The 15,520-nt window shown below is 41.3% G+C and overlaps 1 protein-coding gene across 6 annotated transcripts in view; it reads left to right on the top strand.

The window, feature by feature from the left end:
* Positions 1 to 15,520, top strand: part of vps8 (VPS8 subunit of CORVET complex) — a 555,322-nt gene that overhangs the window by 112,115 nt on the left and 427,687 nt on the right. For all 6 annotated transcript variants that reach the window (XM_043693080.1, XM_043693078.1, XM_043693079.1 and 3 more), the window contains one exon: positions 852 to 898. In XM_043693080.1, the coding sequence (XP_043549015.1) occupies positions 852 to 898 (47 nt within the window). The remainder of the gene's footprint in view (positions 1 to 851; positions 899 to 15,520) is intronic.

The raw sequence follows: 15,520 nt of genomic DNA, 5'->3' as shown, positions 1-15,520 counted from the left end.
TCTCCGCCCCCACCCCCTCTCCGGCCTATCACCCTCACCTTAACCTCCTTCCACCTATCGCATTCCCAACGCCCCTCCCCCAAATCCCTCCTCCCTACCCTTTATCTTAGCCTGCTTGGCACACCTTCCTCATTCCTGAAGAAGGGCTTATGCCCGAAACGTCGATTCTCCTGCTCCTTTGATGCTGCCTGACCTGCTGCGCTTTTCCAGCAACACATTTTTCAGCTCTGACCTCTAGTATCTGCAGTCCTCACTTTCTCCTAGATTCTCACAAAGCTCAACATAATAAAAAAGCAGTGAATAAGAATTTTTGGTGATGCTGATTAAAGATTTAGATGTGACCCCATTACAAAATTGCAATCTCTTTGATAATATTTCCAACAATCCAGAAGTCTGTTTGTACTTCAGTGAAACTGCTTTCTGCCCTGGTGTTCAACCTTAACTTTGACACCAGATCAGAAGGCTTATCATTTAGTATCGTCAACAGGAATGTCTGAAACCTAATGGAATGATGAGAGAGGGGATTAATATTATTAATTGAGTTAATTGAGTGAGATTGGTTGTATAAAAATCTGGTGGTTTTATGGAGTGTGGTCGGCTAAAATAAAGCTCTCACTACAAGTGATTCTGTTTTAACACAATTATCTTGCAGTGTGTAACAGCAAAGTGGTGCCAACTGAACTATTGTGCCAGAATTCTGGAGTGATTCTACTGCATTTCAAATAGAACTATTTGAGACGAAAATAGGAGTCTTCAACCTCTATTCAAGAAATCAGAGTGATTCTATTATGTTGTTACGATCAGACTTCGAATGGTTTAATTGACTTGTTTTATCATGATTTCTTCTGCAGGACATGGTACCTGTCATGGTTGATTATTGTCTCTTGCTCGAACGCATGTAAGTCTCAGATGGGTTTTCTTTCATGAATTTTGATTCTTTTAGTCGATATATATTACATGTAAAGTATACCATATTTGATATGTTAAATAAATTTTCATTTTTTGACTTTGGTTTGAAAAGAAAATTTTTGCAAATATTGGTATTTTGGTCCTTTTCTCAAATTTGAGTTTTATTCTGATTCTGAAGACATGGTTAGGCCCCTAAAATTTAACATTATTGTCATCATGATCAAAATATTTTAAATGCTTGCTTCTGAGAGTGAAAGCAATCCTGTAACATATAATGGCTTCACCCTTGAACTGAGTGGTATATTACTGCTTTGGGAAGCAGATTTTCCACCTTGTATTAGATTCTTTGATGACTGAGAAATTAAATTGATTTTATGCCCAAAGAAATAATCCATCTATAATCTTTGCCCTTACCACCCCTACTCATGGCTAAATATTCCTGAAGACATTATGATGTTGTGGTACCACCATTTTACATTGCTTTAAGCTGTCTTAAGCAGTTAACTGTATAACTGGTGAAAATCTGCCCCCAAAATGGACTCCAGTGATTGCAGCTGATGTATATTATATTAATAATCTCCCTTTGCACAGTTGGTGCTTAAATTCTGTGTTTCCTATTCTAGAAGCATGCCATATGTTGTATTCAAAATAGTACTTTTTGATTAGTTTCCTGTATGTGACTATCCCAATTAGTAAAGGGTGCTCAGTCCAGCTTTGAGACTTTGAAATATTTTGCCAACTGCTGTTTTTGTGTTTTGAAACAACATTGCTGCTGTTTGTATAACATACAAGTGAGCAGTGTTGAAAGTCAATACATGGAATAGATGTAGGATGGATTAAAGCTCACCGTTCACTTGGTATTTAGCTTGTGTTTATGTTCATTGATGCAAAATATTCAGAAAAGGTAGATGGTTAGGACAGAGTTCCCCACTAAGTTAAAGTTAAGAAACAAAAAAAAAATGCCCGCACAACCAGGGATCTTTTCTTAGCCTCAAAATAGCAAGACTGGATTTGGAAAAGGCAGATTGTGTTAGATTAGATTCCCTACAGTGTGGAAACAGGCCCTTCGGCCCAACATGTCCACACCGACCCTCTGAAGAGTTACCCACCCAGACCCATTTCCCTCTGACTAATGCACCTAACACTATGGGCAGTTTAGCATGGCCAATTCTCCTAACCTGCCCATCTTGTGGATTGTGGGAGGAAACCGGAGCACCCGGAGGAAACCCACGCAGACACGGGGAGAATGTACAAACTCCACACAGACAGTCACCTGAGGCTGGAATCGAACCTGGGTCCCTGGTGCTGAGAGGCAACAGTGCTAACCACTGAGCCGCGGTGCCACTCCTTTATTGAATTTTTTTTATGGAAGTAATTTTAAATTCTGATGAAGGAACTGCAGTGGATGGTGTCTGCAGGGAATTTAGAAAGTATTTGTGAACAAAGTTGTTGCTCATGGAAAAGTTTCAGGTTGCGGGAAAAAGAAATTTGCTCAAGAAAACAGCGAGTTGTGGTAAGGGGTTACTTTTTAGTCTGGAGGATGGTAGATGGTAGTGTTTCCCAGGGGACAGTGCTAAGGATACATTTGTTTTGTCTATTAATGGCACAGATTTTGGACATTCAAATCAATTTTCAAAAGTTACCAATTATACCAAACAGGGAAGAGTGACAAATGATACAAATAGTCTATGATACACAGTCAGTAGATATGGAGCTGGAAAAGCACAGCAGGTCAGACAGCATTGTCTTTCCTGCTCCTCCAATGTTTTGGGTCAAAACCCTTCATCAGGACTGGGGAGGGAGAGGGGAGCCCGGAAGTAAATGGAGGGTGGGGCTGTGGGGAAGGGTAGGTGGGATGGTGATAGGTGGATGCATTTAGGGAGTTACTGTGATTCGTCAGTAGGAAGGGCGGAGTGGATATGTGAGTAGCAAGATGGACAGGTGAGGTGAGGTCAGGTAGGTGAGGAGGAGGGGTGGGGCTGGACATGGGATAAGATTTGGGGTGGAGGGATTTTGAAGCTGGTGAAGTCAATATTGAGGCCATTGGACTGTAAGCTCCTCTGGTGAAATATCAGGTGGTGTTCCTCTAGTTTACATTTGGCCTCACTGTGACAGTGGAGGAAGCCAAGGATGGATATGTCGTCAGGGGAGTGGGAGGGGGAATTAAAATGGATGGTAACTGGAAGGTTGGATTGGTCAATGCATGCAGGGTTCACATGCTTCCCAAACTGGTCCCAGAGTCTGTGTTTGATCTTTCTGATATAGAGGACACCAGATCAGGAACAAGAGGTGCAATAGATTAGGTTGGATGAATCGCAGGTGAACCTCTGTTGGTCTGGAAGGGTAGATTAGATTAGATTAGATTACAGTGTGGGAACAGGCCCTTCGGCCCAACAAGTCCACACCGACCCGCCGAAGCGAAACCCACCCATACCCCTACATTTACCCCTTACCTAACACTACAGGCAATTTAGTATGGCCAATTTACCTGACCCTGCACATCTTTGGATGGTGGGAGGAAACCCACGCAGACACGGGAAGAACGTGCAAACTCCACACAGTCAGTCGCCTGAGGCGGGAATTGAACCCGGGTCTCTGGCGCTGTGAGGCAGCAGTGCTAACCACTGTGCCACCGTGCTGCCCACCTTCTCAGTCCTTACTGTCTGCAGGTCTATGGTACAGCATAGATATGCCAGCAGAATGGCCAGGCAAGTGAAGGATGCAACTTATTGTAAATACGTTAGAGGGCATTGAATAGATTTACCAAAATGATGAGGGACTTTATCTGAGAGATTAGGTTAGAGAAGTTAGGATTGTTCTCCATAGCACAAAAGAGATTGCAAGGAGTTTGTTAAAGATGTACAAAATTATGGCAGCTAAGGCCGACTGGGGGAAAGAAAGCCATTCTTGTTAGTTGACAGGCCCTGGATTACAGGGTCAAGTGGAGAAACGGGGCTGACTGGATTACTGTGTGAAGAGCTGGCTGTCTCCTGAACAATGATAGCTCTAAGAAGAACTCTATAACAGTGACTTGCATGTATTTGGCATCAGTTGATAAGTTTGTGCAGTTGATATGCTAGATGGCCACAATGGCAAGGGTAATATAATTACTGCATGTTGTACTGAAGATAGATGTACTGAAAGGTGAACATTTCCTGTGCAGATTGTATTGTTCTGTTTTGCATGTTTTACACAGGTTCTGCATGAGTGTGAGGAATATCATAGAACATTACAACCAAGGAATTATTTTCACCTATTGTGCCAATGATGCCTCTCTGTCAAAAGCTGTGCAATTAATTTCACAGGCCAGCAGATAATTAAAACATTTATTCAAATCCTTTTTTGAAGATTATTGAATCTGCTTTGACCAAGCTTTCAGGTGGTGCATTCCAGACCGCAACAACTCACTGCTTAAAAACACTTATCTTCATCTCCTTTCAGTTCCTTTGCCAGTTTCCTTCAATAAATATCCATTAGCTAATACGGGGAAAGAACATAAAAGCATAAATTGATGCTATTTGTGTTATAACACTGTAAGAAGTAAGACAGTGTTTAAATATGCAAGCTAGCTGTTAGTAGGTTGCTGGCCATTAGAGGTCAGTCTTGTGATCCTAGAGAAATTGCCACAAAATCTGACAGCTGAGCTTTTCCCCTGAACTTTGAAAATTTGCATCAATCATTCGTACCCATCTGCTACGTCACTTGTGACATGTCTTCCTGAGATTTCACAAGGCAAAACTGTCAAGTGTTCCACTCTATTTTTTGCATAACAGCAGTGTGTCATTAATTGTACATGAGACACTTTGCGATAATTGCAATGAGTGTTAGCATTTATAATGACATTAGTTCACGTATGGAAAAAAACATCTTTTTCGAAGTTGTAAAACACTCCCCTCAATTTGATGTTGAATATTGCCATCAATTAATGAATATAACTTGCATGCATGTGAGACCATCAGTTTATTTTTATAACATTCATGGGATGTCAGCCTTGATGGCAAATGCTATCAGTTGTGGCCGTCTCTAATTGCTGAAGTGCAGATTGTCATGAATCCTCTCCTTAAACTGTTGTAATCCATATGGGAGTGTATGTATACCCAGAGTGCTAGCAAGGAATGGATTTTAAGATTTTTCCCTGACAACAGTGAAAATATGATGATATAGTTCAAGAAAGAAGATCACCTGGCTTGAGAGCAAACTTACATTTTGGTGGTGTTCCCATATACATTCTGCAGTTGTCTTCCTGTACGGGCCGTGGGTTTTGCAGGGACTTTTGAAGGGAACTTGGTGCTTTTTTTGCTATATACCTTGCAGATGGCACATGCTGCAGTTGCTACATTTAGTGATGTAGGGAGTGAATGTTTAAGGTGCTGAATGGGGTGCCATTCAAGTCTGCTACTTTGTCCAGAGGTTCAGATTTCTGAGCATTGTCTGAGCTGTAATTGTTCAGGCAAGTGGAGAATATTCAATCTCACCCATGACATGTGCGTTGAAGATGGTGGACAGGCTTTTGGGCAGTGGATAGTATAGAATTCGCCATAGAATTCCCAGCCTCTGAGCTGCTCTTGTAGCTGCAGTATTTACGTGGTTTGTCCAGTTTAATTTCTGGTCAATGGGAATGGCCAGAAAGTTGTTGATAGGAGATTCAATTATGGTATTTTACCGTTGACCATTGGGGGAGATGGTTAGACTTTCTCTTGTTGGTGATGGTCACTGCCTGGCACTTGTGTGTTGTGAATGTTACTTATCATTTGTCAGTCCAAGTCTTAATGTGTTGCTGCATAGCAAAACTCACTATCTCGGTCCCTGAGAAGTCACGAATATATTTGAGCCTTTATGCATTCATCAGCAGTGATCCCCACATCTGATCTTATGATCAAGGGAAGGTCTGCTGAAGATTCCTTCACTTAGGATGCTGCACTGATGAACTTCAGAGGGTAGCCTGAGTTCAAATCATATCTGCTCCAGATATGTGTAATAACAACTCTGAACAGGTTGATTAGAACATATCTACATTGATGAACTCCTGCAGAGATGTCCTGGGACTGAGATGATTGGACTTGACAACAACGATCAGCTTCCTTTGTGCTAGTATGACTTCAATGCTCTGAGGATTCTTCCCGATTTCCATTAACATCAGCTGTGATGGTGAATTAGAAGGACCTTGTTGTTTTCTCAGCTCATGATTTCTATGTTCCTGTACACTGGGTGACATTGCAATCTCTGTTCTTTTTCTAACATGTGCATTGTTTCCAGTCCTCCAATTTTGTAGTTTTAAAAAAATTCTGCAAATGCGCAGCAGATCTATTTGGTCTGAAAATAGTGTAATCTTTCAGATTTCAACAATCAACTAATGGAAGGGAATAAACTTGCAGTTTGTCATGTTTTCTTTTTTCAGGTATTATTTTTATCTCAAATCCCCAGTCTACTGAATTTTCTTCCATTGTTTTAGTCGTAAGCTGACGATAAGAACAAACATTATGTTACAATTAACATTAGATTTTTTGAAACTACAGTCAGTCATCTATGTTTCTGATTTCAAAACTTATGAATGAGGAAATGTTTCAAGATCTTAAAAGAATATAACTTTTCCACAAATTAACTTCAGAGCAAACTGGGCACCTTCTGGTACAGAAATAAATAGATTCCCTTAAGAAGGCTTAAGAAGTTTTGCTTTAATTTGGCTTAAAGTGGCAACAATACACACTGCGCAAGCTTTTAAGGTAAGGATCATGAGTAAACATTGTTCTTAAAATGTCCCAGTTGGCACCATTAATGTTTGTGAAAGCCCAAGTTCATTCACGAATGAAATCGTTTTTGTCAGGGCACAGCAACTCATTTTCTGTTTAATGATCAACGTTTTATCAAAACATTTAACACTTGAGCATTTGACTCAATGAATTCCATAATATTTTCATATTTTTACAAGATATAAATGGGTAGGTGTTTTTCATGAATTTCTACCTTGAAGGAATTTAGATTGGATTATAGTGTTGGGGTGATTGGTGGGAATATATGATGAAGTTCCGAAGAAGATCATATTGCGCTCAAAACATTAATATCCTCCTCTCTCTACATTGTTGCCTGACTTGCTGAGCTTCTCCACCACTTATGTTAATTAACACTAACGATAATCTTACAAAAATCCAAGCATCATAGCTTTTTCAGAAATGCATGAATTTACACAAGCCTTCCTTTTGGAGGGCAATAGGTGAAAAAGCTATAGCCCCTGGATTTCAATGAAACTTCAACTAATTTTACTCATATTTGTTACGACCTTTGCTGTTTTAAGATTGTAGCTGAGGTTCTAAAAGGCTCTGGGCAGACCACACTTGGAGTATTGTGCACAGTTTTGGGCCCCGTGTCTCAGGAAGGATGTACAGGCCCTGGAGCGTGTTCAGAGGAGGTTCACGAGAATGGTCCCAGGAATGAAAAGCTTAATGTAAGAGGAACGTTTGAGGATTCTGGGTTTATACTTGATGGAGTTCAGAAGGATTGGGGGGATCTAATTGAAACATACAGAATGCGGAATGGCCTGGACAGAGTAGATGTTGCAAAGATGTTTCCATTTCCTCTGAACCAAGGGCATAGCCTTAGAGTAAAGGGAAGACCTTTCAGAATGGAGATAAGGTGAAATACCTTCAGCCAGAAAGTGGCAAATCTATGGAATTCATTGCCACAGAAGGCTGTGGAGGCCAGGTCAATGAGTATATTTAAGACTGAGAGAGATAGGTTCTTGAATATTAGGGAGATCAAGGGTTTTGGGGAGGAAGTTGGAGAATGTAGTTGAGAAACTTATCAGCCATGATTGAATGGCGGAGCCAATGGGCTGAATGCCCTAATTTCTGCTCCTATGTCTTATGGTCTTATGACCTTATGTTAAATAATAGATAAATCTCTCCACGTCAAATTCTGAAATGGATGGCCCAAGTTGATGCCAACAGCTATATTGGCATTTTCTTGTGAGTCTGAAATTAGATTTTGTTTTGGTGCCAAGGATATTTTGTGATGGTCTGGAGTTCCAGATTTTGTGGAGCTTGCTTGTTCTCTCGAGACTCCCTGTCCTTTCACTCAACAACATTGGTTAGTCATTATAAAAATAGTATCTGTTGAAATCACGGAATTGTTGCTGCTTTCTGCTGATTGATTAGTTGTGTGGTTTTTGCTGGCTTGCATTGGAACAATCTGTTCTCTGTTGTCAATTTTCTAACATCTGCTTTGGCCGTTGTACTGTTTTATTAATCCATGTTATCCATTTTAAATAGTAGGAAGGAAAGAATGCTTTGTACTGATGTTTTCCATCATTTTCAAACTCCATGTTTTAGTTTGCATTGAACACCATTCTATAACCTGTCTCATGGCCATGATTTCATCATATCATTAGTGAACTGTCCACTGGAAAGCACTCCAGTCGACTGATGCATTCGTACTTTTACATTTTGATGACTTTTCCCCCTCCAGGAAAGTGGGTGTCAGTTGGTACAAATGCCTACTCATTTTGTCTTTCTTTATATTTGTTCTTCTAATAAACTTCTGCCTGCAAAACTGTCTGTGTTTGGATGGTTTTATCATTATTTTATCTTTCTCTTTGACGAGTGCTGTTCTAGTTAACTTACTTAGCCCAAATACGTCTTGTATCCTGCAGCGATTGCTGACTGTTGAGACTCCAACATCTTTGCGAACCCAATCTTTTACTTTCTTCTCTACTATCATCTTCTGGAGTGTACTTGCCTGCTTTCTTAACACCTTATGTCTGAACTGCTGGTTGTGTGGCTAACTATCAGATGGTACTCATGTTGGCTATCTAATTTTCCTTCACCAAAACGTACGTGGCCAATTAGAATAAATTTTTTAGTGCAAGTTATGTTGATAACCATTTAAAAACTGCTGCTAATCTCTGAGAATGTTTGAACGAAGTGAAACTTCCTATGCTGTTAGAGATGTGGATCATTTCCTGCTCTCTCTCTCTCCTGAGAAAGTTGTGGCAGTTAGATTAATAATCTGAGGTTTTACTACAATATCCCATGTTTAGGATTACCTACTGGGGCCGGTTAGCTCAATTGGTTGGATAACTTAATTGTAGTGCAGAGGGACACTAATAGTATGGGTTCAGTTTCCACAACCAGGCTGAGATTGCCATGAAGGTCCTACCTTCTCAACAGCACTCCTTGCCTGCGGTATCCTCTCTGGTTCAATTCACCACCGATCATCTCTCTCCCTCTAACAAGATAGTAGCCTACGATCCTCTGGGATTATGGCCACTTTTCTGGTGTTTAGGATTACATTCCACACCAGTTGATTATAGCGGTGGTTAGTTACCTTTCACGTGTTGAGTGGATTCATTAGAATATACTGGTTAAGTTGGAACTAACCTAGAAAAGGAATGGGTTTGGTCAAGAGCAGATTCACATTAATTATAAATCATTACATTCAAGTTGACCATTTTTTTTCCATTGTTGGCTTTGACGCATCATTATTTGTTCTATGTACAAACAAAGTGATTGGTTTTTCAATAACTACATTATTTTGTGTGTTTAGTTTGATTGTGGAGGGACATAAGTTATAAAGAAATGGATGTCTATCAATCTTACATTCCTGCGATAGTTGAATGGAAGGTTGACTGCAGCTTGGGAGAAGAGTACAGAAAAGACTGGATCTAGGAATAGATCTTTGTGCACTGCAGCTTTCTATTTCCAGCTCATTCTGATAACCATCTGCCTGGATTTTCTTTTAATTCGTTTGCTACTTTAGTCCTCTTCAGGTGGCCATAATAAAAGAAAATATTGAAGTATTTTCATTTAATTATTAATGTCAGTGGCTAATGCGGTCTTTTCATAGTACACTCTCGACTTGATCCCCCTGTTTGCTGAGCTGCACTGCAGTGAAATAATCAAACCCACATCCCCTTGATATCAGTTGTTTATGTTACATGTGTAAAGATAGATTTACCTTGTGAGGGGTACGTTATCAGTTTCTTTGTCCCAAGATATGGATGCTTGACAGTCCTTTCAACTTATGTTTTTCCTTTAAAGATATTGACGGCCCCTGCTGTGTGTACCTCCAACATCTTTTTAGTTTTTATTTCATATTTCCAGCAGATGGCAGAATTTCAAGATATGACGTATTATAAGGCTCACAAGAGTTCCAGTAGAGAAAGCAGGAGGGTAGATTATAAACAATAAAATTGAAGGGGCTTCAGAATCATAAGTTATTACTGTAAACTGAAATGGGTCTTACTGCCTTGTTGAGTGTCTGGTTATTTTTCAAATGACCATCGTAATGCATTCATTCTTAGCTTATTTTCCTTAAGTGTCACATAATGAGGATGTGCACCACCTGATGTTGCGGAGAGGCTTGTGTGCTCTGACAATTCCTTTAGTGATGCTGTGCAGAGATTGTGGCTTCTGCTATAGCCACTCATGGCACTAATTTTGACGAGGTGCCAGAGAAAGTGCAGTCAAAAAACTGTTTCAGTGGCAGAATAGGTGAAGAAATGTAGTGTGTCTCGCTTCACCTATAACTGGCTGTAAAGTTTAATGGAAGGCAGACGATTTAACTATATTAAAAGAAGGCGCAGTACAAGGTCATCGAAGCACATGTTACACCACTGGAAATAAGCCTTTCTAGTGAGTCTGTGTACTTGGTGGGCAGATGTTTTTTGTGTTTATGTTTTGGTTGCTGTGAAAAATAAATGCTTATCCTTTTGGTATAAATCTCTTGCATTTATTCTTTATAGAATCAGCTTTCAAGGGGTTAGACTATTCTTAAGAGAAAACAATCCAATGGACAAGTGTTTGATATCCAATTGATGTTCTAGGGAAAATATGTTCACACATTTAATTATGCTGTTTTAAATCCTGTCTTCATACTGATGACAGTCCTCTGACCATCGTCATTTAAATTTTTTTTCATTGGACTGTCGTGGGATGGTCAATGGCACCTGTAGAGGCCATTTTCGGTTTAACCAAAATATATGTGATCATGTATCTCATCTTTCCAGATACCATAAAAATACTCCCTGACTTTGCACAGATCATTTTGTTAAAATACAATGTCATTATTTCATGTCGCTCTTTCCCTTAAAGAGTAGTGTCCATCTTTCATTAAGGCATGACTATAATGCTGACACAAAGGTGGAAACCAGCTACAGTAGAATGCGATCAGACATGTCACCAAAATCTTGCCGTCAACCCATCACGTAAGGTGGTAGCATGCTAAAAAATGTTGCTCGTACCAGGATCTATTTGCTAAGTTCTGTAGCAATGGAGAATTAGCGATGGGCACTGGGCTGTGAACATGGATGTCTGTAGTCAAGAATCTGCACTTACTTCACAAATGGATGAAGGTCATTGGCCACCTGTGTCGGGCCAGAGGCATCTTTGTGCCTGAGCAGTCCTTTTCAGGAGAAAACAAAACAAAGGGCTGTGGAAGCTAAAGATCTGAACCAAAAACAGGAATTGCTGGAGAAACCGAGCAAATCTGGCAGCATCTGTTGAGAGAAAACAGAAGGATCACTGGACTCGAGGCATTATCTCTGCTTTCTGTCCACCGATATTGTCAGACCCTGCTGAGTTCCTTCTTCGGGATACATTAGTCCACCCTAATTGGAGAAAGTGGTGCCCAAAAATTGTGTGTTCCACTTCCCACTGACGTGAGAACCATGTGTTGTGGGATCATCATCTTTATGATCAAAGAAAGCTTTGGAGTTTGTAACTTGGCATATTAGAACACTCATGGACAATCTCATGTGACCATTGAGGATGAAGAACTGCAGTTGTGATGCATGAGCTGTTGAGACTCTAAATTTACTTTGTCATCCTGAATATGAGTGGCCTTCCTGAAAAAAGGCAGCTAAAGAAACAGGGTGGGGTGATGGTAGGGGAGATGCACCTTCTATATGAATAGAAAGGCTGTCAGCAATCTTTGTCCATGGTGTTGGTTTGTATTCTTGAAGTGGATTGTGGTGCCCTATCATAATTACCATAACCAATATGCTACCATCATTGGCACTAATGGCCATGTAAACATATACAATATATGAAGAAAAGTTAAACACCACAGCTATGAAGCAGCCTGATGAAAGAAGGAAATTCCAAGCATGTATTAAGATCAATCTGGAAAATCTTCACACATCCGACTCAATTCCACAACAGTGGGATCAAATGAAGTCAGCTGTACTAAACAATTATGCCCAGATTGTTTGGCTTCAAAGCATCATTGTCACCAGGACAGGTTAGATGAAAACAATATCAGAATATGTAGCTGCCTAGAGTACAAATGAGCAGGCTTTCATTGTGTGAACAATGTCTTCGCATGTCAAGAAAACAGCATTCCAAGATCTTGATACTGAGTCTGAAAGACCAATCTGGAAGATGAAGAAATGTGCTGGAAGAAAATAAAACCCAAGACGTTTCAACAATATGCTGATTATTTTGACGTACAAAATTTTTTGAAGTCAATTGGATGTCTCTGGACCAAGGTTTATTGAATTAAATATCCCTTTATACTTGGAATGGTAGGTTTCTTGTTAAGGATGACCGTGTCCACTGACAGTGCTGGGGTGAACATTTTCAACAACTTGACCTGCCATGAATTCACAGCAGAGGCTGATACTCTGATGGCTATCCTCTAGCATGATGTGGAAGAATCCATGGGTGAACCGCCAGAGATGAGAGAACAGAAACAAATGTTCAAATGGATGAAAAACAACAAAACCTGTGGCCTTGATGGTCTTCCAATTGAAGTCTTTAAAAATGGTTGCATTGATTGCAGTCACATCGAGACTCCATGCAGTCATTCCATAGGGAGGGAAAATAGCCCCCGCTATTTAGATATTTTCCTTTGGTCTGCAGGGATAATCCTGATGTACATTCTCCAGATTCAGGAAAAGTATCAAGAACAACACCAGGACCTCATCATTGCATTGATTAACCTGACCAAAGCATTTGACTCCGTTAATCTTGAGACTGTGTGGATTGTGCTCCAGAGATTTGAGTATCCAAGAAACTTTACAATCCTGCAGTTGCTTCATGATGATATGCCTGTAACTGTCTGGGTGTGAGATCCAAAACAGATCCCTTAACTTAGGGTCAAGAAAGGATATGAGATACCCACATTACAATTTCCAATGTATCTGACAGTGATAATTCACCTCATCAGAGATTGAGTGTCCTCTGTCACAATAGATGGTGCTTAGATAGAATTTTCTTTCACTCGGTTACTTTTGTTCTAAAACTAAACTGACCATAACTATACAAGATCTACAGATTGTGCATGATTTCAGTTTTGTTTCCCATCCGGTGCCAGATTTTGAAACTACTCTCAATTTCTTCAATTTTGCACACAGGAAACTCAGCCTCTTCTTAAATGTTGCTGAAATGAAGCTCATTTCAATCCATGGCCATTCAATCAAATATTCCACCTCTAATATTTGTTGAAGGAGATACTTTGGGTTGAGCACTTGGCATCCACAGTTTTCAGCCACTGGATCAATTATACCAATTCAGCCTTCTAAAAACTACAGCACTGAGATTTTTGGCAACAAATATCTCTGCAAGTCAGAAAAAGTGTTATCATCATGACCACACTCCTGTTCGAGATTGAGACCCGGGTTATGTATCAGTAACACAATTGAGTATGAGTGGAATTTCATTAGCAGTGCTGCCACTAAATCTTGCACTTCTGTGGGATTACTGTGTCCATCTTGAAGCCAGCTCTTTAAGTAATCATATAATCGGTACAGTGTGGAAGTAGGTCCTTCGTCTCATCACATCCACCTCGACCCTCTGAACAGCGTCTCACGCAGACTCTGCATTACCCATGTTTAATTCACTGAACCTGCACATCCATGGACATCATTGGCAATCTAGCAAGGCCAAACCACCTAACATGCACATCTTTGGGCTATGGGAGGAAACCGGGGCACCCGGAGGAAACCCACGCAGACATGGGGAGAATGTGCAAACTCCACACAGACAGTCGCCCCGTGGGTGGAATTGAATCTGGGTCTCTGGCGCTGTGAAGTAGCAGTGCTAACCACTGAGCCACCATGCTGCAAATCTCCTCCAAAATAAACTTAGACTGTGTCCAGAAGGCTAAAATGTCGACTCTCAAATTGTCAGCATTCCAGTTGACAGCAAAGAAAAATTTAAAGACACACCGAAACACTCCATGAATTCTAGCAGCATTGACAGTAATGACAGGGAGTAGCTTGCTGCCTGTCATTCAGAATGGGGACAACTTGTCCATCAAGCTACGTTATGCGTTGAGTCATTATATCTTAATGCTGAGGCGCAGGAACAACGGAGAAGCAAAGAAAAGGAATAAAACCTTGCAGTCCAAATCCCACCATCTCATGTGAAATCCTGTCCCCTATGCCTAAAGGTTTGCCAGTTGAGAGTTGACCTGTTCAGCCACATCAGCCCTCACAGCAGACACTCGCAAACATCATCCTCAGATTGACGATGAGCTGAAGCTTGCAACATTTTCTTAGTTTTACATAAATTCTGTCTCTGATGTCTGGGCTCTGCCAGGAACAATAAAAATTGTTGCAGGTGTCAGAACTGGAAGCAGGTTGCATATTTGGCTCTTCAGACCCAAGCTGCAGCCTACATTTATGTTCCTTTGTGTTTTGGGGCTGTCTCAAAACTGCAGCTTGTACGGAGTGCAGGAAAAGAATGAGCAACTTTGTAGAATCCCTGTTTAAATTATAGTTGGAATAGTATTAGAAACCGAGTAAACATCTCTTTAGTAGTGCCTCAATAAGCAATCATTTCTTCTTTTGTTTTTTACTGTAGATTGTTTTAGAGTCATAGAGGAGAAAGTGAGGTCTGCAGATGCTGGAGATCAGAGATGGAAATGTGTTGCTGGAAATGCGCAGCAGGTCAGGCAGCATCTAGGGAACAGGAGAATCGACGTTTCGGGCATTAGCCCTTCTTCAGGAATGAGGAAAGTTGGTCCACCAGGCTAAGATAAAAGATAAAACCTCCTCCCATCCTGCCCCCTGTAAAAACGCCATCCCATTCTCCCAATTCCTTCGACTCCGCCGCATCTGCTCCCAGGAGGACCAGTTCCAAAAACGCACATCCCAGATGGCCTCCTTCTTCAAGGACCGCAATTTCCCCCCCGACGTGGTCGACGATGCCCTCCACCGCATCTCTTCCACTTCCCGATCCTCCGCCCTTGAATCCCGCTCCTCCAACCGCCACCAGGACAGAACCCCACTGGTCCTCACCTACCACCCCACCAATCTCCATGTACAGCGCATCATCCGCCGTCACTTCCGCCACCTCCAAACAGACCCCAGCACCAAGGATATATTTCCCTCCCCACCCCTATCAGCTTTCCGTAGAGACCACTCACTCCGCGACTCCCTTGTCAGATCCACACACCCCACCGACCCAACCTCCACTCCCGGCACCTTCCCCTGCAACCGCAGGAGGTGCAACACTTGCGCCCACACCTCCCCCCTCACCTCCCTCCAAGGCCCCAAAGGAAACTTCCATATCCGCCACAGATTCACCTGCACCTCCACACAATCATCTATTGCATCCTCTGCACCCGATATGGCCTCCTCTATATTGGGGAGACAGGCCGCCTACTCGCGGAGCGA

Source organism: Chiloscyllium plagiosum, chromosome 7, assembly GCF_004010195.1.
Source record: "Chiloscyllium plagiosum isolate BGI_BamShark_2017 chromosome 7, ASM401019v2, whole genome shotgun sequence".
NCBI lineage: Eukaryota > Metazoa > Chordata > Chondrichthyes > Orectolobiformes > Hemiscylliidae > Chiloscyllium > Chiloscyllium plagiosum.
This window is presented reverse-complemented; position numbering and strand designations above follow the sequence as displayed.